Consider the following 23,630-nt stretch of genomic DNA (forward strand, 5'->3'; position numbering starts at 1 on the left):
TAGCTCTCTTCTTCGGCTGGGGCTAGAAACGGGGGGAGGGGGGGCTGGTTCTCAGCGGGGCGGATTGCTGCCCCCTCCCTGCTGCCACGGCCACGCTTTGGAGGACGTCTTCTGTGGGGGACAAGAGGGAGCAGCCAGAGGCACACAGAAATGCCACAGCAAGGAAATTAAGCCCCCCCGCAGTGCATGTGTGGGAGGGGAAAGGCAGCAGCAAGGAAGGACTCACTGCTTCGCCCCACTGCTCTGCTGCTGCACGTCCCACTGGGGTTGGCCTGGGATGCCAGGGATGTTCTTGGCCTCCATTACGTGCCACGAGGAGGAGGAGGAGGAGGAGGAGGAGGAGGAGGAGGGCTGCAGCCAGGCCCTGAGGCCAGAATGCAGCCAGGACTGGACTAGAATGCTGCCACGGCTGCTCCTGCTCGCTCTGGGTCCATCCTTCAGTTTCAATTCAGGATGTGTAAATGGAAGAGGGTGGTGACAGCCCCAGTTCCAGGCAGCAACACCAGGGAAATGCAAGGTTCTAAGCAAATGCAGCAAAGCCATGTATTTGGTGGGGAGAAAGGAAAGGGGTGCTAAACTGGTCAAAATGGGACCTATAGGAACATAGGAAGCTGCCATATACAGAGTCAGACCCTTGGTCCATCTAGCTCAGTATTATCTACCCAGACTGGCAGCGGCTTCTCCAAGGTTGCAGGCAGGAGTCTCTCTCAGCCCTCTCTTGGAGATGCTGCCAGGGAGGGGACTTGGGACCTAGATGCTCTTCCCAGAGCGGCTCCATCCCCTGAGCGGAATCTCTTCCAGTGCTCACACTTCTAGTCTCCCATTAATATGCAGCCAGGGCAGACCCTGCTTAGCTAAAGGGACAAGTCATGTTTGCTACCACAAGACCAGCTCTCCTCAGTCAAAGCAACGACTGCAAGTTCAAGGTGGGTCATTCATAAAAGCATCAGGACTCTCCCACCCACTCCCGGGTCAAAAGTGAATTATATCAAAGTGGTCCATTAAAAAGGTTTATTATACAAAGTCAGAGGGGGGAAAGAGGCACACACGGAGCAGATGTCGGCAGAGCCAGAGGAGGTCCCCGCCTCCCCCAGAAACACAGACACACTCGCCTCCCCCACAGCCAAGCATCCAAGAGGCTGGCTACGTGGTTCGTTAACAGGGCGCGCGCACACACACACACACACACACACCACCACCACCACCTTCCTGGAGGGGGGAGGCGTTCCCTTGCTCCCCGCTCCCTCCCTGGGCGGAGGGACAGAAGGGAAAACCCAAGTGGAAAAGAACCCCGGTTAGAAGCGCCGGGAAGTTTTCCCCATTGGGGACAAGCCCAGGAGGGGCCGGTTGGGGCAGTTAGCAAGACTCTAGTGAGTGGAACTAGCGGGGGGGGCTGCCCTGTCACTGCTGGCTCCCCACCTGCCTGGGGGAAAGAGCAGCAGCAGCAGCAACTGGGGCCCTGGAGAGGAGTCTGTCTCCAGAGGTCTCCTCCGGCCTCCCCTCCCCTGGGCTGCTGCCCCTTCCCGGTTCCCAGCAGGACCATTTGTTACATAGTAATGGGAGGAGGGGTGTGGGGAGAACGGAGGCAGCTGTGGGTTCTGTCCCTTTTTCTTGGCCTGCCCCACCCCAAGAGGGGGGGGGGTCACTGCTAGTTAGTTAATGAACCACAGGGCAAGCCGGAGGAAAAGACTCTTGCTGGGGCAGGTGGGGGTGGGGGGGGGCTTGAAGTTGCTTGCCCCAGCAAATGGGTCACCCTCTCAAGCCCCAGGCTGGACACGGGCACCCTCACCCCGAGGCCCAGATGCACACGCTCCCCCAGGCTGGGAGCACGAAGAAGAGGGCTCTCCCTGCTAAGTGCCTTCCTGGACCCTCAGGGTAGTCTGTGGCCCTGAGTGGGGGGGTGAGTTGCCTCCCACCCCACAGCGCGGCTGCTGGGGACAGCCGGACAGAAGTCCCAGGGAAATGTGGGGCAGCCGAATGGCCCTAAGCCCTGGGGCTGGGTGTGGGGGGGGGAGCAGGCTGGCGGAGGTGGGTCTTGGCCAAGTTGAGCCCAGGCTGCGAGGAAGCAGAGGCAGCCCCTGGGCCGGGGGAGAGGGCGGCCTCCCTGCCCCGCTGGCTGCAGGAGGGGATTTTGGCACGCAGAGGAGGCTGGCGGGGGCCTCAGAGGTCGCTGGCACAGTCGCGGCACAAGACCTCCTCGTTTTCAGGGATGAAGCCCTTCCCCACCAGCGAGGCAGCACAGCGGGAGCAGACGAAGCAGTTGTGGTGCCAGTGGCGGTCTTCGAAGGAGACATACTTGCCCCCTCCAAAGCCTGGAGGAAGAAAGGGGGTCCGGGGGGGGGGGGAGAAGGAGGCCTCTCAGTCCTTGAGCGGGGGGGGCAGGGGCAGGGCTGGAGCCCGGTGGCTGGCCCAGCGCCACTCCGGGGACACAGGCCCCCCCTCCCCTCCCCCCGAGGCCTGCAGCAGCAGGCAAGCCCAGCTTCCCCCCCATCCCCGCCGCAGGATCCGCCCCCCCCCCCCCGCCCCGCAGTTCTCACCCGTGATGGGCTTGGTGCAGGCGCTGCACTTCTTGGCATAGAGGCTCCCGAAGCACTTGAGGCAGTAGGGCTGGTCGTCCTGCGAGGTGAACTGCTGGCCAGCCAGGGGCGCCCGGCAGCCCGTGCAGACAAAGCACTCCTTGTGCCAGGGCTCATCCCGGTAGGTGACGCCCCCCTTGGTCAGCGACTGCGGTGGGCACAGGAGCAGCGTGACTGGCACACCGAGTCCGCCTGCCCTGCCCTGCCCAGCCCGCCCTCCCCCCCCACCCCCGCCGGGGCCCTCACCTTCTTGCAGCGGGTGCAGCGGGGGGCAAACTTGCTCTCGTAGCAGGGGACGCAGTAATAGTCCTTCTGGTCGGGGATGAAGGAGCGGGCCCCGATGGGCTGCTGGCAGCTGCTGCAGAGGAAGCAGTGCTCGTGCCACGTCTGCCCGCCGTACTCCAGCTTCCGGGAGCCTGTGGGGCGGCAGCAGCAGCAGCAGCAGCACTGGGGTGAGCAGGCCGGGCAGGGACACACCGTTCCCCCCCCGCAGGGTCCCAGAGCCCCAGCCCGCCCCCGCCCCCTCCTCCCAGGGCAGGTGGGGGTGCCGCACCTGGCATGACCACCTGCTGGCAGGCCACGCACTGGGAGGAGAACTCCCGGCAGTAGCAGTCGTTGCAGAGCAGCTCCTCGCCCTGGCAGGTGAAGGGCTCGTCGGCCAGGGAGCGGTCGCAGCGGACGCAGCGGAAGCAGCCCTCGTGGTAGTGGTGGTCCTCGTAGTACAGCTCCTGGCGGGGAGGGCGGGGAGAGGGCATCAGGGGCACGCCCCCCACCCGCAGCCCTGGGGGCTGGAGCCGAGCCGCCTGGCGGGGGCAGAAGGGGGCTTCCGCAGCGGAAGGCGAGAGAGAGCAGAAGCAGGTCTGCCGGCTGACAAAGCCCTCGGCAGCCCCGGCCTGCAGCTGGTGGGTCAACACAGTTCCAGGGAGCAGAGAAGGGCGGGGAGGCCCCAGTCAGGCAAGGGACAGAAGGTGTTGCAAGACGCCCACCTACAAGCCCCACACCTTTGCCTTGCAGCAGACGGGATCAGCCCTACCGGGTCAGACCCAGGAGGGGCGGGCACGTCCTGCATCCGGCTTCCAGCCAAGCCGACAATGACAAGGAATATTTATAGACTGCTTTGCAAAAAAGGTTCTCAAAGCGGTTTACATAGGTATAAATAAATAAATAAATAAATAAATAAATAAATAAATAAATAAATAAATAAATAATAAATGGCTCCCTGTCCCCAAAGGGCTCACCATCTTAAAAAGGAACATAAGATAGATCCCAGCAGCAACAGCCACTGGAGGGATGCTCTGCTGGGGACGGATAGGGCCAGTTGCTCCCCCTCTGCTCAGTCAAGAGAATTACCACTTTGAAAAGGTGCCTCTTGGCTCAGTTAGCTCAGTCAGAAGCAAGTGCCTCTGGGGTGCCATAAGTGGGACAGGAAGGCTAGGCCATCTCGAGGGCTACCCGGGGTACCAAGCGTGTGTGTGTGTGTGCGCACGCGCATGCGCAGCTGAGGCAATCTACCTCAGCTCCTATGTGTACCATTTATTTCTGCCCCAGCCTTGCCACGTTGTTCAATTGAATTCTTGGTATTTTGCTTAAGTTTCCATTAAAAGAAAAGAAAAGAGGGAATGGTTCATCAGCACATAAGAGGACACTGAACTGCAAACTCTAGGCCCCAACCCAGCCATGATCAACTGGGCAAGGAGGAGCTCCATGCGGGAATTCTCCCACGTGGACCATCCATGCAAGAAGCCTCCTCTATGGCCCCCCCGTCCCTTTGCAGGCATCTGCAGGGGTCCTTTGAGGGGGCCCCCACATCACACCTGCCCCAGGCCGCACACATCTTCGGGGCGGCTCCAGCCACCCCATTCCCCTCTCCCAGCCTGCTGCCCACCAAGGGGCCTCCCTCCCGCTCGCCACGGACTAAAAGGGTCTGCTGAGAAAGGCTCAGTGCTCGCTCAGCATTGCAATCCGGGTGCCAAGCAGCTGCGGCAGCGCAAGACCCCTCCTTCACTGTGTTCCCCCCCCAGCCCCGCCACCATGAGCCGGCCAGCTGTTTCAGAAGTCCCGGGAGGGGCGACTCTGGCCTTCTGCCTCCAGAGCCAAGCAAACCCTGGCCTGGGAAGGAGCTCCCACCTCCCCCCCCCCCAAGATCTGATCCTTCCTGGGAAGGGCAGCGTCACGCCCAGTGGCTGGAGGGAGCCGGGCGGGGGGGGGGGGCTGCAGCTGTGGGTGAGCCCCACAGCAAGGAGGTGAGGGGAAGAGCGTGTGGGTGTGCCGCTGGGGGCCCCTCCGCCAGGACGCCAGGCTCACCCTGCAGTCGTGCCCGATGGGCTCCTTGCACTCCTCACAGGTGTTGGCAAAGTGGGTGTCGTAGCAGGGGATGCAGAAGGGGCCTTCGTCCACCTGGATGTACTTGCGCCCGTAGAGGGACTCCTTGCAGCTGGCACAGTCAAAGCCCTCCGTCATGTTGCCGGCCTCCTGGGGGACGAGAAGGAGCAACGCTTGTGAGAGGTGGAGGAGCTCGGGCCGCCTGCAGGAGGCGAGGGGGGGGCTCCGTCCGGCCCCCTCTGGAGAGAGAGGAAGCGGCTTCCTAAAAGCCCCTGATGGCACTGGGATGAGGTGGAGCTGGGGGGGGGGGAGAGGTGGCACCCACCCAACCCGCCCATGTTGAAAGAAGGAAGCAGGACTCTGCTTTCCCAAGCAGCCCTCTCTGTGACTCTTCCACCGGCCAAGTGGAACGTCTCCGCTGGGGGAGTGAGAAGCCCGGGGCAAGTCCCTTCCCAACCTTGGGGGTCCGGGGAAGGGTCAAGATGCAACTGCAAGGCAAGAAGCTGCCGCTGCTGCCTGGGAAGGCGAGTGGGGGGCACACGGCTGGTTTCACAGGCCCAGCCACGTCATAAACGGGCCAGCGGAGGGGGGGGGGACACCAATGGAGGCACGGTTGCCTCTCTCCCCATATCTCCCCTGCTTGCCAGTGTTAATGAGAGCTGCGCTGCCTGCCGGCTGCCCATTCATCAGGTAGAGTGGTGTGGCTCACTGCACAACTCCACCTGACGAATGGCCAGCCTGCAAGCAGCATGGGGCAGGCGGGAGAGGAGCAAGCAGAGCGCAGGAAGGAGAAGCAGCAGTGCCTCCTTTAGGGCCCCCCCAGCTTATTAGGAGAAGCCATTCCTGTCACCCGTACGCAACCCAGGGCATTCAGAGTGAGGCGGGGGGCCACCATCTCCTCTCTCAGCTTCCCACTGAATGGCTTTCTGGGAGCAATTGCTTCCTGCACACACCCTCCCTGGGGGGTGCACCCTCCCCTGCCCCCTCCCTTCTTTCCAGGGACTCTGGGCAGACGCGACCCCCCAGGACATGGCAGCAGGCGGAGAAGCGGGTGCACGGCCACCACCCTCTTTGTGGCTTGGGATTCTGTGCTCCTCTGCTCCCCAGCCAGCCTCCCTCCCTCGTGCAGTAAAAGCGGCTTGTCACACAGCCCCTGCGTGGGCAACCTTCTGGGCAGCTGCTCATCATCTCCCCCCCCCCGCCAGCCACAGGCACACACTGACCCTCTGCTCCCACCCCCCGGCCCCACCCTGGAGACTTCCAGGGCTCCTGTCTCCTCCTCCTCCTCCTCCTCCTCCAGGGTGCCAGCAAGGGAAATGCCTCCTGCCTGCAAAGGCTGCTTCCAGCAGGGGGGAACGCGTGTGGCGTGCCTGGACTAGCTGACCTGGAATTGGGCGGGCCAGCCACAAAGTACGGCCTTCAGGAAATTCCAATGTCCCAACTCTCTAATGATGGGGGTGGGGGGAGAGGCAAGCCTCACTCCCCCCCCCCCCCGCCAACAACAGCGCCTTGCAGTGCTCTGGCACACAGCCTGCCCCTGCGCACCGCCCCGTCCGCCCCAGGCCAAAGGCAGCCGAGCGCAGGGCAGGAGAGCAGCGCCTGGCCTCTGGATCTGCAGAGCAAGGCCCCCCTGCCGCTAGGCCCTGCTGCCTCCCAGGAGCAGAGGGGTGGGCTCTGGGTTCGGCTACATAAAATGCCACCTGGTGGGGAGAGAAAGGGAGGGGTGCTGCTCCTACTCCGGAAACCCCAATCCCAGGGGCCCACTCCCCAGAGCCAGCCGCTGTTTTCACAGAGCAGCAGCAGCAGCAGCAGCACCCGGCTTCCTGGGCACAGGGACAAGCCCCTCTCCGTGCCAGAGGAACGGGAGCCCTTTGCCAGCAGCGGCGGAAGAAGCCTCGTCCCTCGGCAGCTGCGGGGGCACCGCTCCAACTGGGGCCCCGGTGGCAGCTCTCCATCCAAGCCAGACAGGCCCACCCTCCTCCTCCCCAGGGCAGGGCCCAGAGGCAGCCCTGAACAGCCCCCGGGCTGCCCAGCTGGCAGCAGCAGAACGGCTGGGCTTCAGACGCCCTGGGAGGGCAGCTCCCCGCCCCGGCCAGGCACCAGCACGCAGCGGCCAGGCCCTGCTCCGCTTGCAGACCACAGGCGCGGTGCTGGCGGATTGTGTCCAAGCCCCCAAGGAGCGGGGAAGGGAGCCGCAGATGCAGGCCAGTTCTCCCCTGGCTGCAGGGCAGCAGCCGCCATCACTCTCGGCTTCCCTTATGAAGCAGCCCGAGGAGCCTCTGAGGAAGCACCACCTCGGAGGAGCGAAGAGCAGCGAATCCAAGGCTTCGGGCGTCTCTCTTCTGGGGAAGGTTCCCGAGACGGCAGGAGCCGAGCTGTGCCTGCAGGAGCTGCTGTGTCGCAATCGTGCAATCACACACACAGGGGCGCGAGGAGCAACTAGACAGCGGCTGGAATCCAGCGGCACAAAAGCATCTTGCTCAGAGGCCAAGGAGGCCAAATTCCCCCCCAAATTTGGTCAAAGCAGCCCCGCTTGCCTTGCGCCGGCTCTTTGTTGTAAGAGCAGCAGCCGAGGAGGGAGCGTTTCCAAGGGGAGGGGTGTAGATCAGGTATCCCAGGGTAGAGGCTCTGGGGGCTCCGGGCGGGAGGCGCCTCCAGTCCTTGGGCTCTGGCCAGCTTGAAGTCCAGGGAGGCCATGCCGTGGGGGGGGGCAGCAAGAGCACTGCAGCTCCCCAGGACACCTCAAAAGCTGGGACGGTACCAAACCAGTGGAAGGGAAGAAACTCAGGTTACAGGCCCTATTGTGGGTGGAGAAATCCAGACCAGCTGCTGCTGCTGCTGCTGCTACACCGCCCCCCCCCCCCCCCGCCTTTAGAAGGGTAGGCTGCTGGAGGTGAGAGGGAGCCCGGAGCACCGTTGCCTCTTCCCCATCAGAGCAGAGCTGGATCCCGTTTCCACCATCTGCACAGCTGGGGGTTTCCAGAGCTGGGGAGAGCTGAGTGCACACCACCCGCCATGGGCCACACAGCCCCAGCGCAAGCCTGCCGGGGGAGCCTTTCTGGCCCAGCCCTGCGGGAGGAAAGAGGCTTGCTGGCCCCGCCTTGGTCTGGCCGGGAAGCTGAGCAGAGCCCTGAGGCTGTTCTGAGGGCGGGAGCAGCCTGTGCCTGGCCTTGACCTCTCAGTGCCCTGACAAATGGCAGCTTGGTCTCAGATGCAACTTTGAGGCAAAACCTTCCAGCCCTTTGGGAGAGGTGGGCGGGGGGGGGGCTCCTGTCCACCCAGCTGGGCTACAGCCATCGGCTAGCAAGGGCCGTGCAAGACCGGCTCCTGCACACCAAGGCAAGGGGACAAGGTTTCCGGGAGCAAAGGCCCTGCTTCCCACACCATGGGCGGGGCGGGGGGGGGGAGGCCAGCCAAGTCAGCCAAGCGAGAGTGGGGAGGGTGCCACTTCTTGCCCCAGCTGCAGGGCAACGCAGGGCAACCGGGTTCCACTAGGAGGGAAGAGGGCTCCGCAGGCCGTTCAGAAGCCAGAGGAAACAAAGGCAAGCTCTCTGGTTCCAAGAGCCCCCATTTCCCCAGGGAGAGGCACTGGGTGCTCAGCAGAAGCCCTCCCAGTCCCCGGAGGGGAGTCGGTGAGGCCCAGCTGGCCTCCCGCCCCACCTGGCTCCCAAGACCCAGCGCTCCTCGTTTTTTGTCTCCGTGGCTGGAGCTGGATCCCGAGTCCCATTGGGTTCCTCACCCTTCCTGCCAGGTACTGGAGGGCGGCAGCTTTGGCCTCAGCCAGTCCTGGCCTCAGCCTCCCAGACAGCACATTCAGGCAGTTCTACAGGCGGGGGGGGGGAGGGCCCCCACTCCCCCAGCCAGAGCCCCGTCTTGGGCCTGGAACGTCCCAGGGTGCTTAGCTTCTGTCTTCCAAGAGCGCTCAGTGCCAATGGGAGTCCAGCCCCTGACATTTTGAGCGCCATCTCACTGGAAACCCCTGACCTTCACAGCTCCCCTGTCCCTCGCAGCTATCAGGCAAGGCTCCCATCCAACTCCAAAGTGCTGACAAGTTTGGGATGCAACTGGAGTCAAACCCAGATTAGCCCTGACCATTGGCGAGTCAGCCTGCGTTTTCTCCAGGGTCCTCCTGCAACTCTCAAAGCAAGAGGCGAAAGGCTCAGGAGCAGCTGGGGCCCAGAATCCCCTCCAAGCTCTTGGCTTCCTCCTGCTTGTGGAAGCCTCCCGGTCTCCGTGCCACTCCTGCGGCCACGGAATTATCTGACGACTGCAGGAAGGTGCTGCAGTTCAAGAGACACCAGCAATTCCTCTCAGCCCAGGAACTTCAGACAGTTTGCATCTTCTGAGTTACAAAGCATTTTTGCAGGGTGAGGTAAGCGGCCTCGGCTTGCCAGGCCCGGCTTTCCACTCGGATTGCTTCAGCACACGGCTGCACGAGCAAGAGATGCGGCCTGCAAGGAAGCAGGCAGCCGCCACGCCAAGGGAGACGCCAGCCAACCCTGCCAGTGCAGCTTGCCACTGGACACCCCCCCCCCCCCCGCGCCCACCGGCACGCAAAGAAAGCGAGGCCATTGCCGAGTGGGGAGGGACAGGGAGGCACAAGACAGAGAGCATTCCCAAACTGTGCACCTCCTAGACGCACATGGCTGGAAGCCAAGCAAAGGTCCGAGCATGTCCCGAGGGGAACAGGCTTATCCCTTCTTGTAAAGTGGTGGGAAAGGCAGCTGGGGACTGGGCAGCCCATGTGCGACGCATGTATTGCGCACCAGAACAAAAAGAGCGAGCCAGTCAACCCTCCTCCATAGCAGCACCTCTGAAGAGAGAGGAAGCAGGCCCCCCAAGCAAAAGCAGAACCACTTTAAGAAGCCCAAGAAGTGGGTCCTGGCAAGGGCACTGAGAGGGAGGAACCGCAGGGCTCTGGGGAAGAGGCTGGGCACCCAGCCACGCAGGTGCCGCGTGAGGAGCAGTGGCAGGCCAGCGGTTTGCACACAGGCAGCTGCCCCCCGATGCCCGCCCCCCGGCAGGCTGGCTCTCCTGGGCTCAGGCACTGTGGCGGTTTTCCCACAAGGTGAGCAAAGGCTTTGGTTCCCCCGGCCCCAGAGTCGGGCCCATCATCACCGCCATTACTCCAAAGTGCAGCCACAGGAGCAGCGCCACCCCCAGGCACAGGGTCTCGGGAGAGACTGCAGTGCACGTGGCCGGGTATAAGGGCAGGAGCGAAAATCCCCTGGTCTATTTTTTGTCCCGGCACAATCCAGGCTTGGAAAAGAATGGGGAGGCATCTATTGAAGACAGCCCAGGCAGGAGGCGCGAAAGGGCAGCCCGAACATGGGCTAGCTGTGAAGACAGAGAGCAGCTGCCCGTGACATTCAGCCCAGCCACGAGTGGAGGCACAAGGGAGACCCCTCTCCAGGAGCCGGTATTTTTAGCCTGGGAGATGCCGAGCAATCAGCGAGAGCAGGGACGGCAGCTGCTCCTTGCACCAGGCCGCAGCCTGCGGGACGTGCGGCACGACAGGTTCCCTGCCCCACAGCCGTGGGGTGCCTCAGCCCCCCCAGGTGCTCCTTCTGGGAACTCTCCCAAGGCTCATAGGTAGGCTCTCGAGCCCGCAGAGTCCAGGCCAGAGGGAGGCTGCAGTGCCGAGGGAGAGGCGCGCGCAACACCAGCCGACAGGCGGAGCCTCCGCTGTCCAGCATGTCTGCACAAGCCCTGCAACGACAGACTGGGAACTACCAGGGCTTGAGCAGCTGCATGCAAACCATTCCATAGAATTCCATAGAATATAAGGGCTCCTGCCCTTATAGCCGGCCACGTGCACTGCAGTCTCTCCCGAGACCCTGTGCCTGGGGGCGGCGCTGCTCCCGTGGCTGCACTTTGGAGTAATGGTGGTGATGATGAGCAGGATCTGTGCAGGGGGGGGGGCCTGGCTGTGCACCTGGGGACCTTGAGACCCCAGCACCAGCCATTTCCCACAAGAACATCGCTTCCTCCTTTTTAGCCACCCCAAAAGATCCCCCCCACCTCCCAAGAGAAACATGCCACATGTTGCCAGGAGTGACCCCGACCTCTCTTCCATGGGGCATCCACTATGGATCTAAGCCCACGGGGAGGCCATTTCACTCCCCCAGTCAAGGAACTCTGGGAATTCCCATTCTGTGAAGAGGCCAAAGATCTAACAGGAGCACTCTCAGAGGGCTGCCGTCCCCGGGGATCTTTGGAACAGTCATCCACACAGTAGCTCGTCCTAGCGAGCCTCTGCTACCCGGCAGCGGCCTCTCCTGCCCCCCCCAACAGCTGCTCTGCCTGCAGGCTGGCCATTCATCAGGTCGAGCTGCACAGTCAACCACACAGCTTTACCTGACGACTGGCCAGCCTGCAGGCAGTGTGGCTCTCTAGTGGGGTGGGGGGGGGGGGAGAGAGAGAGAGAGAAGAGCAACCTGAGCTGCCTCCTTGGGCACACCCCTGGCTCATTAGGACGAGCAACGACGGCATCCATGGCCATCAGTGCAGTTGCAATTGGGTTTGACTCAGCTCTGCAGCATGGCCAAGCGGTGCCCAACCAGCGGGGCTTACCTGGAGCCCCCTTGGGCACTGCAGAGCACGATGGGGCATTCCCCGTGTCCCTTGACGGGCAGGAGTGGCCGAGTGGGCAGAACAGGCCAGGAAGCCCTTTGGCTCTCCGCGGCTTCAAGTCCCGAATCTCCCACCCATGTCGCTCTCTGGAGCCAGGGGCTGCTGTGCTTAGCCCGCCCAGGCCTGGGGTAGCCTCTGGCAGCAGAAGCGAGTGCAGGGCTGGCAGGCAAGGGCCGCAGCAGGAAGCCGCTCTCCAGCGGGCAGGGAGGCGGGATGATCCTGGGGAAGAGCAGCAGCAGGGCTGGAGCTTGGCTCCAGAAGGCCCCCAGCCACGGCAGTGCTTCCTCCCGGGGCACGGCCAAGGCTCCCTCTCGGGGCGCTGGAGGCCCAGCCGCTTCATCTGTGGCAGGACCCCCCAGCCACGTGGCTGCCTGTGCTGGCCACACGGGAGGCGGCTTCCTCGGGGGGGGGGGGCAGGGCCCAACATTCCCAGCGGCTGAGTCAGCCTGCCTGCCTGGGGAAGGGGGGGACGGCCATGTCCTCCCCCGTCCAAGGAGCTCCCGGCAGGCAGCTGCCTGCTCACCCCAGCAGCACCCTGAGAGCAAGGCCGGCTGGCACCCGCTGGTTGGAGCACGGAGGGAGGGGCTCCGGCCTTCTTCCGCCACGATGTGGGGCCCCACCAGAGGAGTCAGCAGCCCTGTTGAAGCGGCAGACTCCGAGTCCGGGAGACCAGCAGGGAATCGGGACTCCTTCACCGCTGCCCGCCCGGGAGGTGCTTGGAGGGGCTGGGAAAGCCATCACTCGCAGCTGGACACTAAGTTAGCGGCAGCCAAGAGTGAGCACCCCAGCAGCCGCGGCCCCAGCAGGAAGTCCAAGAGCCAACACAGCCTTGCAGGAGAAACTCCGGGTCCTTCTAGGTGCTGAGAGAACCCAGCTGTGTTCCCTCTAATTTTCTTCATCTGTGCATGGAGTGAGTTTTAGGAACATAGGAAGCTGCCATATACCGAGTCAGACCCTTGGTCCATCTAGCTCAGGATTGTCTACCCGGACTGGCAGCGGCTTCTCCAAGGCTGCAGGCAGGAGTCTCCCTCAGCCCGATCTTGGAGATGCTGCTGCCAGGGAGGGAACTTGGAACTTAGATGCTCTTCCCAGAGTGGCGGCTCCATCCCCTAGGGGGAATCTCTTCCAGGGCTCACATTTCTAGTCTCCCATTCATATGCAACCAGGGTGGACCCTGCTTAGCTAGGAGACTGGTCAGGCTTGCTACTACAAGACCAGCTCTCCTCTCCAAGTTCTGGATGGCAGCATCAAGGCAGTGTGTGCACACCTGCATTCAGAATGGGGCCTCTGAGTGGGAAGCAAACAGCGTGTGTGTGTGTGTGTGTGTGTGTGTGTGTGTGTGTGTGCACATGCGCACACCTGAGAGGGGGAACGCTGCCACCCTGCCAGCCTGGCCCCCCAAAAGGCCTCCAGGCTGCCAAGAGCCCCAAAGGCACCATGGGGCAGGTCTGCCCCCTGGCACCGGGAGACACAGCTCAGAAGGCCTGGCTCTGGCCACCCCCAGGAAGGCCTTTCCCCAGCCAGCACTGGATTTATTCTGGGCAGCACAGCAGGCACCTCCCACCCACCCAGAGGCACCCCCACAGAGCAAGGTTCCTGGGCCCCCGTGGCCCTTTCCAGCCACTCCCAGCTCAGCTTCTCGCGGTCACCACCATGCAGAGCCCTGGAATCCCCCCCCGGCCCCCGTGGCCTTTCCCACCACTGGCCACCCTGCAAGCGAGACTGCCCTGCTCCAGCCGGGCTGATGGCATCAGGCGGCATGCCTCGCTCCAGCCCCACAGGGCCCTCCGTTGCTCTGCTGGGCCTGGGAAGCCCCCCCCCTCTCCTGCCTCACAAGCCTCTCGCGGAGTCGCCAGCACCAGAGGCTCCCCTCACAGGGGCCTTGTCAGGAAGGGCCCCTCTGCAAGCCAGGGGCGCCTCAGGAGCGGGGCTCCAGGCGGGCTCCTCAAGAGCCTGGAGGTCCATCCAGAGAGGCACATCCCAGAAAGGGGCCCACTGCGCCTCCTCAGAGAAGCACGCCCCCCTCACTGCCCCTGGAGACCAAGCCCGGCGGGGAGGCCCCTCTCAGACGGAGCCCTGCTGCCCCACCCTGGAATGGCACCCTACCAGCTGGAGCCCCCCCCCCCCCGAGGGCAGCCCTCCCGCCACCCATGCCCGCCCCCTCCGGACATCTCGCCGCTGGGGCCTGGCAGCTGCTCCACGCTGGTTATCTCCCCATCTTGATTAGTTCCTGTTTGCTTTGGCTGGCGGCGGTGGCGGCTGCAGCTGCCCTGGAGAGCAAACGCAAGGGGACGTGCCGCTGGAGGCACCCCTGGATCCTCAAGAGCAGAGCCTCACACAGGAAGCTCTTGGCCCTCCCAGCTCCACATCGGCCTGTCGGCGGCGGGGGGGGGGGCTGACTAAGCAAGGAGACCCGGAGGGGGCAGGACACAGCCCCCCCCCCCCCCCGCAGCCTGCAGGCAGGCAGACAGGCTGCTTCATTCCCAGACTCCAGGAGCAAGAGAGGGAGGGGGAGAGCGCCAGGGGCTGGGTCCTGGGGAGCAGCCGGCTGCTCCTGCCCAAGTGCCGAGGAGTCCCAGCCAACGGCTCCAGCCACCCCGGCAGGCTTCTTCTTGCCTCTGGGACGGGAGCCTCTGTCAGGGAGCCCAGCCCAGCCCTTCAGTGAGGAGGGGCCTGCAGCGCCCAGGGGAGGCGGCTCTCCTTTGTGGCCCCTCCGGCAGTTGGCTTGGAGGGGTGTCTTCTGGCACAGAGCGCAGAGCCTGGAACTTCCTCCTAGGTTGAGCTCCGGGGCTGAGGCGGCCTCGGCGCATGAGTCATGGAGCACGAGCACATTGCAGAGCCCTGAATAAGCCCGCCGTCAGCGGAAAGGGGGGAGCCGAGGGCGCCCCGGAGGCCTTCTTCCGTTCGCAGCGTGAGCCCCGGCCCTGGCAAGCACAGGCCGCCTGGCTCTGCTGCCCTCTCTGCAACTTGCCGTGGTCTCCGTGCAGCTTGTCTGTGGGAAGAGGGGGGGCCGGGAAGCCCCAGGCCACCAGCCGGTGTCCCCCTCCGCAGCAGGGCCGCTCCTGGCAATCCTTCACTGTTCCGAGTGACCTTCTCTGGCGCTTGGCCACCGGCAGCAGGACCTGGCTGCAGACACTCCTGCAGGGGCTTCGCTTGGGATCGGGGGGGGGGGGAGCAACGCAGGGAAGGCAGCGGCCCCTCCCGTCAGCTGCGCCAGGCGTGGCACTCTGGGGGAGGCCGCTCACAAGGCCAAGCTGGGCCTCATGTCTTGGAGGCCGGATTGCCTCCTGCAGTCCCCGCTTTGTGCTCAGGCCCCCAAAAGGGCAGCCGGGGAAGCTGCCACCCGGAGATGCTCTCAAAGCCACAGTGGTGACTGCCAAGATGGCTCCAAGTCCGTCCCAGTCCTGGAGTCCCTCCACTTCTGCACTTCCCGCTCTGGCACACCCTGGAGAGGGCATCTTCTCTCTCTCTCTCTCTCTCTCTCACACACACACAGAGGCTTCCTTGCAGCGTACAACTTTTGGACGGGTTCCCTTCAGCCTCAGAGGCTCCTCACGCCCATGCATGTGTCTCGCAGCCTTGGAGAGCCATTCCGTGCGGCTCCTGAGCACTCAGGATTGTGTCTCTTGCGTCCCAAAGAATCAAGGTGAGCCTGTATCTTCAGCTCCTCTTTCCCCGGGGCAAACCCCCAGAGTAGGCCCCTCCTGTGCAAATGCCTGTCTGGAGCTGGAAGCAACAGCAAAGGCCTGGCACACTCTCCTGGTCTGGCTCCTCCACAGTGGACGATGGCTGGCGAGCTTGGGCTGCCTACAACCGCCCCCCCCCGTGCCCATTCCAGGAGTGGCACTTGCGGCTTTGCCAGCAGGAGGGAGTCACCAGGCCAGCTGCCAAATTGGCACATCCAAGGCCAGACTGGCACCATCCCAAATCCGTTTGTCACTCTTGTATCATCCGCCGCCGACGCCTCCGTCTGAGGATCTCTCCGCGGGATAAGGCAAGGTTGCGATAGGAAGACTGATGCAACGGCCAGACTGGAATGCAGCTTCCAGCGAGCCCAAAGACGTGGTGAAATTCCCTCCAAGACGGAGGGAGGGCAGCTGGGCTGGGCAGAGCAAGAACCTCCCACGCCAAGCCCAGCAGCACTTCCCAGGAAGAGGGAAGAAGTCAGCACAAGGGGCCAAAAGACGGCCTGGGATTCAAGCTGCAGCTGAACCCCCAGCAGGCCGCCCCAAGCCTCTGGGCAGGGCAGGGTCATGCCCATTTGCCACCCAGCTAACCAAGCAGGCCTGGCCCTTCTGCTCAGTGGTGCCACCACCAAGGACAAGCTGGGGCCAGATGGAGGAGAAGGGCTCCTATTGACCGGTTCCCAGTGTCCGGCAGCTACTCGTGAGCAAGCCGGGAAGAGCGTGTGCTTGCATCCCTGGAGGGGTGGCAAAAGGTCACCTTCAATTTGAGCAAGCTTTTCTCCGCGGGGTGGGGCTGGAGCCAGAGTGCAACCACCCCATTGCTCCCAATCCTCAGGGCTCCTTGGATGCTTTCCAGAGGCCCACAATGGGGAAAGTGGCCACTGCAGACACGCTGCCAGAAGCCACACTGTGGGGCTTGTGCCATCACCACCACTCTTCTCCTGCAGTGCTCAGTGCAGAGCTGCAGAGAGGCCCGCTGGGCTCCCGGGGAAAGGAGCCAACGGATGCAGAGCGGCTTCCTCCTCGCAGGCCGGAAGCTGAAGATGCACCACTGAGGGGCATCCGTGGGAGCCCCCTGGAGCAAAGAGCATTTGTGGCCCAAGCAAAGGCTGCCTGAGGCCGTCTGGGAGGAGAACTCGGTGGCAGGAGGCAGCCAGAGCACCACGGGCATCGGCGCCGGAAAGGGAGTCGGGCTTTGGCGGTTTGGTTTCGTCTAAAGAGCCTTGACCAACCAACAGGACCGTGGGCAGGACAAGCCCAATGGAACTATGCTTTCCCTCAGAGGTCCTTTCCCAGAACTCTCAGTCACTCACCATCACCAGAGGTGAGGTTGGGGCTGCTTTGGGGGGGGGGGGGCGGGACGTTCCAGCTTTACAATTATGTCCCCAGAGAAGATGGCCTTTGATCTCTGTCTCTGCTGGTCTTCTTGTATGCAATGCTCATTTAACTGTGTTTTTAATGTTTATGGTTCTACTAAAGTATTGGTATTGGTATGTACACTGTGTTATTGTTGGCTACCATGTATTTTCAACACACTGTAAGTCATTGGGGGCACAAATCCTTGTGGAAAAGGAGAGGGGGATGCACTGACTGAATGAGTCATTGCAGAAGGGGGAAATCCATGAAAGTTCCCTGCATGGCTGAAGCTGAAGAACTGGGATGAGACCCCAGGGAAACTAGCTGGGGATCACACCCGCCGCCGCCCCCGCCCCCGCCGCAGCAGCAGCAGCAGCAGATTTCCTAGTGATTCCTTGTATAAAGCCAGGTCTGCACACGGTAACAAAGAGGAAGCCGCTTCTCCCCCTCAGAGCCAGGCGCAGCTGCTGGGAGGCCTGGAAGCAACATGCCCTCCATCCCAGGCAGCAGAATAAGCCCCCAAGGCGGCGGCGGTGGGGGGCAGGCAGGCCTCCCCTTTCCGCAGGAAGCGACAATCTCCCTTGGAAAAGCAAATGTGGAGGGCCTGATAAAAGGAAGTCCTGTCAGCTGAGCACATCTGCCGGCCCTGGAAACCTGGTGTGCGGATCAAGGACATGCTTGTAAAAACAGTTCGGGAGGAATCGGAATGTGTTCGTAGGGGCGGAAGTGCAAGAGGGCTGAGTTTGGGGGTTTGTTTTTTTAAAGCACTAGCAGTCAACATGCTTTTAGAGGCAGACTGCTTAGAGCAGGGGTGGGCAAACTTCCATCATCCCCATCCACAACTGAACAGGGCTGGGGATGGATGGATGGATTGAACTGGTATGCCATCCGCTACTGGAGTCTCTTAGGTGATTTACAGCATAAAACAACAAACCAAGAATTTATCAATTAAAACATACAGAAAATCAAATTAAAACATCCATAAAAACACACCACTCACTAAAAAGCTTGGCTGAAGAGAAGTGTCTTTCGTCGTTCCCTAAAAGCTGATGGGGGGTGATGGGAGTTGTAGTCCAACAAGAGCTGGAGGACTAAGTCTGCCCACCCCTGGCTTAGAGGGACATCTCAGCAGATCTATTGACTAATAAGAAGCGGGGGAGACGACTTGGACCTAGTGTCATACACCAGAGTCCAAACGCCTTCCGTCAAGGGTGCTGCGGAACTCCAGGCAATGCCAGCTCCTCCTGGCACGCTTCTTAAGTCTCTCGTGAAACCTCTGTTGGAGCACCAACACTTTGCACGTTCAAACTGGGTGTTCAGTTTCTGAGCTTCCTGGCTCAGAAGTTAATTCTTAGAGTTGCTTCTATTTGAGGTACCTTGTAGGCCTTGGAAACCAGCTCTGGGTGCGAGAGAGGGAGGGGCCCCTCTGTCCCTGGAAAGTGATCCTCAGTGCATGCTTTGGTCTACTTCTGCTGCTTCATGGGACGCAACTGAGGAATCCCCAGCACTAAGAAGGGGAGGCCCCCCGCCATGGCGGCTCTTCCTAGCCAGTGGGGGGGGGTGTCGCCAAAGAAGGCAGCTCGGGTTGCTCCTCTCTCTCACTGCCTGCAGGCTGGCTATTCATCAGGTAGAGCCCTGCGGTTAACTGCGTAGCTCTACCTGAGAAGTGGCCAGCCTGCAGGCAGCGTAGCTCTCAGGCAGGGGGAGAGAGAGGAGCCACCTCAACGCACACACCCCAGAGGCTTGTTAGGACAAAAGGCTACTGGTTCCAGCCCCCCACCTCCACTCCGCCCCTCAGAATTTCCACCTCTCACTTGTTTTGTGAGCACGTCCAAGGAAGCTGAGCTCCCCCCACCAGAGGAGAACAGGCTGCCATTCCCTGACCTTTTGCAAAAGGTAAATCAGTAACTCGCAGATTCTCAACCCGGTTAAACATGTCCAAACACAGCAGCATCATGACACTCGCAGCACCCAGGCACCCACATTCGCCTCCCCAGCGGAAACAGACACAGCCGGGCTGGGGCAGCATCTGAACAAGCTGCAGCCTTCCAAGCCTCCGCCAATCTGAGGAAGCCCAGAACCTGGACTGAGACAAGGGTGGGAGCAAGAGAGGGGAGCCGGGGGGGGGGACCTTTAACTTCCACAATAGATGCAGAGAAATGCTCAGGACATTTGGAGGGGGGAGGCAGGCCAGGCCAACTCCTGCCCTCCGGCGGGGCGAGGCGGCCCCTCTGAGGTAGCAGATCTGGGGGGGGGCACCTTTGCGGGTCACCAGACGGCCAGTCCCCTACACGGATTATACTCTCCTCGCTCGGGAGAATTTGTGCCCCAGGCTCCACAGCACCTTGGGCGCCAGCTCGCCCTCCAGACGGGGGCGCCTTCCGCGTTCCCCAGCCCTCCCCGCCATCATGCCCAGTGCCCCACAGCCCTCTGCTTGACCCTGCCCTCCCGCAGCCGAGGCTGCTCCAAAGAGACCAGCAGGGCGGTCCATCCACACGTCTGCCCTGCCCGCCAGGCCCGCATAGGGGTGGCGGTGGCGGCGACTTCACCGTCAGGCGGAGGGAAATCCTGAGAAGAGGCAGGGCCGTCGGGCAGGGCGGAGGGGCGCGCTGGGCCACCGGTCGGCTGCCTGCAGAGAGCCTTGCAGCTGGCAAGCCGAGGGCTCTTGCCTAGCACCGGGGAGCGAGCAGGAGGCGGCGGCCTGCCCACGGCGGTGCCTTCCAGAGGGAGCGGGACGCAGCATCCTCTCGAAGCCTACGGGGGACCGGAAGCCCAGGACTGCGAGCCGGGGGTGGGGTGGGCACCGGTCCCGATCCTTGCGTTGCGCCCGACGCCCCCAACCCAGGCAGCTGCCACCGCCTGCTCGCCCGCGGCGCTTCCGCAGCCCTCGCCGAGGGTTTCCTGCCCTTCCTGCTGGGCTTTTCATGGCTCCCACTCGGCGGCGGGCGGGCGGACAGGCAGAGGCGCCGTCGAGGGGCCCCGAAGAGCGGGAGGGGTGGGGAGAAGCGTGGGGGCTGCCGCTACCGCCGGCCACCCGCTCGCCCCCCCACCCCCCGTAGGCGCCGCCGGTCCCCGGAGCTCGAGAGCCTCCGCCTAAGGGGCTGGGCTGCTGGATGGAGGGAGCCGGGCGGCCGTCCGGAAACAAAGAGAGAGGAAGGCAACGGCCGCGGGTGGGGAGCCATCCCTGACTCGCGCCGCCGCCGCCGCCGCCCCGCTTCCCGTGCTGCAGGGAACCACCATCGCCGCCCGCTTCGAGGAAAGGAAAAGAGGCGAGCGAGCGAGCTACGCGCCTCCCGCCAGTCGCGTCGCCCGCGCCCACCTGCTTCGCGCTGCTGTCCGGCGGCGGTTCAGTCGGCGCTTGGCTGCTGGCGGCGGTCGCGGCTCGATCAGAGGCGGGAGCGCTCTCTCTGGTCCGGGCCGCCGGCAGGCAGCTGCTTGGGTCGGGGTGGCCGCGCCCTCCGCCCGCCCTGCCCTTCCGAGGGCGGAGCCGCTGCTGCCCACGAGAGAGGGGAGCTGCGCGGGGGGCGGGCAGCCAGCCCACCGGCCCTCCCCGTGCTAGGCCCCTGCGAGTGGAAGGCTGGCAGACCGGCAGGCGGGACCCCCACGCGCCCCCACCCCTGCGGCCGGAAGGATCGCTCTGCTCTTCCAGGCCGATCTCCGCTGCCCGGTTTGGGGACTCCTGTGAGTCGTCGCCCTGCCCGCCAGCGGCGCTTGGAGGGAGGCCAGAGGCGGCACGTCCTGCCTGCAGAGGCTGCTGCGGGATTTGGTCGGTCCGTCTCTACCAGGTCGAACCGACGACGCGGCTCCTCCTCGGACTTCCCAAGTGCCTGCTGCCAGCCAGGACCAGTTGACTGGCCACCGGCCCGGCCTGGGCGAGAACCAGTGGTGGATCAGGCCCGGGAGACCCGCCGCCTGCCCATCGCCGCTCGGCCACGCAGCCCGCTGGTGACCTGACTGGCCAGTCGCTCTGGCTGGCAGCCTCTCCTCCCCTGCCTCCCAGAGTCCTTGCATGGAAGCGGGGAGATGAGGAACTGCTGCTCCCAAAGAAGACCCCGGCCCCAGCTCCTTGGAGAGCGGGCGGGAGAGGAAAGCATTGAATCCGGGTTTCCTGGTCGTGGGTCCCCAGACCCACCATCCCATGCTACGGTGGCCTTGGTGGCTGGGGTGGGGGATCATGGGAGTTGTAGCTCAGTGTCATCTCTGGGGGTCCAAGGTTGGGAGACCCAGCAGTGCTTGCGGGGGCCCCACAGAAGGGGCAAAGTGCGTTTCTGGATGGGCCAGCTCTGCCCACCTCTCCTCTTCTGAAACAGAAATGGGGCAGGGAGTGCTTTTCTGCAGGCCGGCTTGGAGGTGGAAGAAAGAGCTGACAAAGAAGCCCTGCTAACTTGGCAAAGAGGCACCTTTTAACGTGGTGATTCTCTTTATTTATTATTTCTCTGTGTAAACTGCCCTGAGCCATTTTTGGAAGGGTGGTATAGAAATTAAATAAATAAATAAATAAATAGAGTCCTGGCTGAGCGTGAGGACTCATGGCTAGGGTTGCCAACATTTCATTGCTAGACTAAGGGACACCAGTTTGGAGGGGTGGGGGCTGGCTGGGGGGCCAGCCGGTGTATGCAGTGGTAATCAAGACCCTGCGTATCATTGACGTATATGTGATTGAATTATATGCTATTGAACAATGCCAGCATTGTTATTATTTAGAACATATTCAAGTTATAGCACTTTTCAACCAAAAACTTCTCAAAATAAGAAGCTGCTGGTCCTGCCACCAAAATGAGGGGGAGATTCTGTCCCCCAATAGGGACCAACATTTCATCCCGGAAATGAGGGACGTCTCATGTAATGAGAGACAGTTGGCAAAGTCAATATTGTAGTCAACAAAGCACATATTGACTTCTTTCTGGTATTCTTTGGCTTTCTCAATTATACAGCGTGCATCAGCAATGTTTACTCTTGTTCCTTGCCTTTTCTGAAACCAGCTTGAGCATCCGGCATTTCCCTTTCCATGTAGGGCTCTAATCTGTGTTTGATGATCCTGGGCATTATTTTGCTAGCATGTGAAATTAAGGAAATTGTTCAATGGTTTGCACAATCTGTTAAGTCTCCTTTCTTTGGTATGGGTATGTAGACTGATCTCTCCTGTTGGCCACTGTGTCATTCTCCAGATTTGCTGGCATAGTTTGGTTAGAGCCTTGACTGATTCTTCTTCTGTTGCCTGCCATATTTCTGTAGCTATTCCATCAATTCCTGTAGGCTTTCGACTTGGTAATAACCGGAGTGCTGATCTAACTTCATCTTCCCATACTAGAGGTTCTTGCAAGTAGGGAATATCTTCTAGACTAGAGTATCTTGGATGTTGCCGTCCCTGCTGTACAGATTTTCAGTATACTCCTTCCATCTCTCCGAATCAGTTACTATCTGTCCTTTGGCACCCCTTAACATACCTGTTGAGAAAAAGAAATACCCAAGACAGCAGCCCTCTGAAAGAGTTGAGGGCAACACATTTAAGCATGCCAAGGCAAATGCCCTTCTCATTTTGACAAGAACAAGCTCATACAAATAATTAACCAGAAAGCGTGCTCCTACTTATTATTTGTTCGATTTTTAGACTGCCCTTACAAAATGTTAAATAAATAAATAGCTCAGGGCAGTTCACAAACATCAAAGACCCTTTAAAATAATTTAAGAGCACTGGAAGGCCAGGCCGAACAGCTAGGTCTTTAGTGCTCTCCTAAATTCCAATTACGGATGTCTGCGGGGAGCGCATTCCACAGTCCAGGAGCGGCTCCAGAAAAGGACCACCTCTGGGTCGCTACCAGAGGAGCTGGTGGCAACTGGAGCCAGACCTCCTCAGATGATCTTAGCGTGCGGTGGGGATCAGATCGAAGAAGGCGCTCTCTAAGGTAACCTGGACCTAAGCTGTTCAGGGCTTTAGTGATAACCAGCACTTAGTATTTTGCTCCGAAACGTACTTGACTCTGAGCTCGCCAAAAGAGGCTCCTACTGCTGCTTTTGAAGAATCTTCTTGTAGCAGCAGCCGCCGCCAATCACTGGACGGCCCAGGTCTTGATTGCAAAAACGCATGGTCCGCGCGCCGTCCGCGCAAGAGGTGAGGCGGGGTTTGGAGGGGTGTGGGCGGGCAGGAAGGAGACGTACCTGCCCGGCGGAGTTCTGCTCATAGAGCAAAAGAAGCTAGACTGACACACCAGGTGGGTCTCACTCTTTCCTAGGGGTCAAGTCTCTACGTGCAAGGCAGGCTTTTCTGCCTGCCTTTCAACCTTTTCTTGACGGCCGTTTCTGCCACTAGAATGCACCCATCTCGCACCTGCGGAGGAAAATTAGGAGTATACGTCCGTGAGTTGTTGGCCTCGGAGAACTGGATCTCCACGGCCCACTCCCTCCGTCCCTACCCGCCCTGACCGGGGCATTACTGGGATCAGCTCCTCTGAAGCTCCTTCCCCTGCCGTCGATCACGGATCTCCAGCATCGCGAGGGATGGAGGGTTATTTAGAGGGCAACTTGGAAGGTCACGGGTCGGTGTTGCTCAATTCACAGCGATGACTCTGGGCTTCCCCGTCGGAAACGGCTCTGCGTCAGCATCATCTCGTGCCCCGGAGGATCTTTTTTCTCTTGTGCTCCTCCAGACTGGGTTTTTTATTTATGTGAGCATTGCACTTGCACCCAGACAGTTTTCAAGTGTTGCATTGTGTGTGCAGGCAAAGAGGCGCCAGCAAGACTCACAGCAGGCCTGATAACGACCGCTGTTCTTTTCCCCAGCTCCATTTGCTCCTTTCTCTCCCCTCCCGCCCCTGCGTTAATGAGAGTCGCATTGCCTGCAGACTGGCCATTCGTCAGGTAGAGCTGCGTGGTTAACCCAACGGCCAGCTTGCAGGCAGCGCGGGGTGAGAGAGAGAGGAGCAAGCGGAGGTCCGGGAAGTAGAGGCTCCTTTGGACCCTCCCACCCCACCTTAGGGGGCACATGAGGTGGGTTCCCAAGCATAATAGCTTCTACTTCCACAAATGTTTTGGTCATTTCCGTACCGGGAGACTCCTT

The 23,630-nt window shown here is 61.6% G+C and overlaps 1 protein-coding gene across 6 annotated transcripts; it reads right to left on the reverse strand.

Annotated features, from left to right (window-relative positions):
- Positions 1 to 997: 997 nt before the first annotated feature.
- FHL3 (four and a half LIM domains 3) lies at positions 998 to 22,593 on the reverse strand. 6 transcript variants are annotated; one of them, XM_053268316.1, is made up of 6 exons: positions 22,549 to 22,593; positions 4,881 to 5,048; positions 3,130 to 3,304; positions 2,823 to 2,992; positions 2,538 to 2,724; positions 998 to 2,312 (listed from the first exon to the last, which is right to left on the reverse strand). In XM_053268316.1, the coding sequence occupies exons 2-6, from the start codon at positions 5,034 to 5,036 to the stop codon at positions 2,161 to 2,163; spliced, it is 840 nt and encodes a 279-aa protein (XP_053124291.1). In that variant the 5' UTR covers positions 5,037 to 5,048; positions 22,549 to 22,593; the 3' UTR covers positions 998 to 2,160. The 6 variants fall into 6 exon arrangements, with proteins under 6 accessions (XP_053124291.1, XP_053124287.1, XP_053124288.1 ...); XM_053268312.1 differs by lacking the exon at positions 22,549 to 22,593 and adding an exon at positions 19,893 to 20,038; XM_053268313.1 differs by lacking the exon at positions 22,549 to 22,593 and adding an exon at positions 7,436 to 7,726.
- Positions 22,594 to 23,630: the final 1,037 nt, after the last annotated feature.

Source organism: Hemicordylus capensis, chromosome 7 (genome assembly GCF_027244095.1).
Source record: "Hemicordylus capensis ecotype Gifberg chromosome 7, rHemCap1.1.pri, whole genome shotgun sequence".
In the NCBI taxonomy this organism is placed as follows: domain Eukaryota; kingdom Metazoa; phylum Chordata; class Lepidosauria; order Squamata; family Cordylidae; genus Hemicordylus; species Hemicordylus capensis.

What these genes read in the sequence shown, in the direction of transcription:
- FHL3 (XM_053268311.1), bottom strand. Translation starts at nt 6,853, where the DNA reads ATGGAGAGCTGCCACCGGGGCCCCAGTTGGAGCGGTGCCCCCGCAGCT. An exon ending in CCATCGGGCACGACTGCAGG is followed by an intron (nt 3,305 to 4,880) that starts GTGAGCCTGGCG and finishes CCTCCCCGCCAG; the next exon opens with GAGCTGTACTACGAGGACCA. An exon ending in CCAGCAGGTGGTCATGCCAG is followed by an intron (nt 2,993 to 3,129) that starts GTGCGGCACCCC and finishes GCCGCCCCACAG; the next exon opens with GCTCCCGGAAGCTGGAGTAC.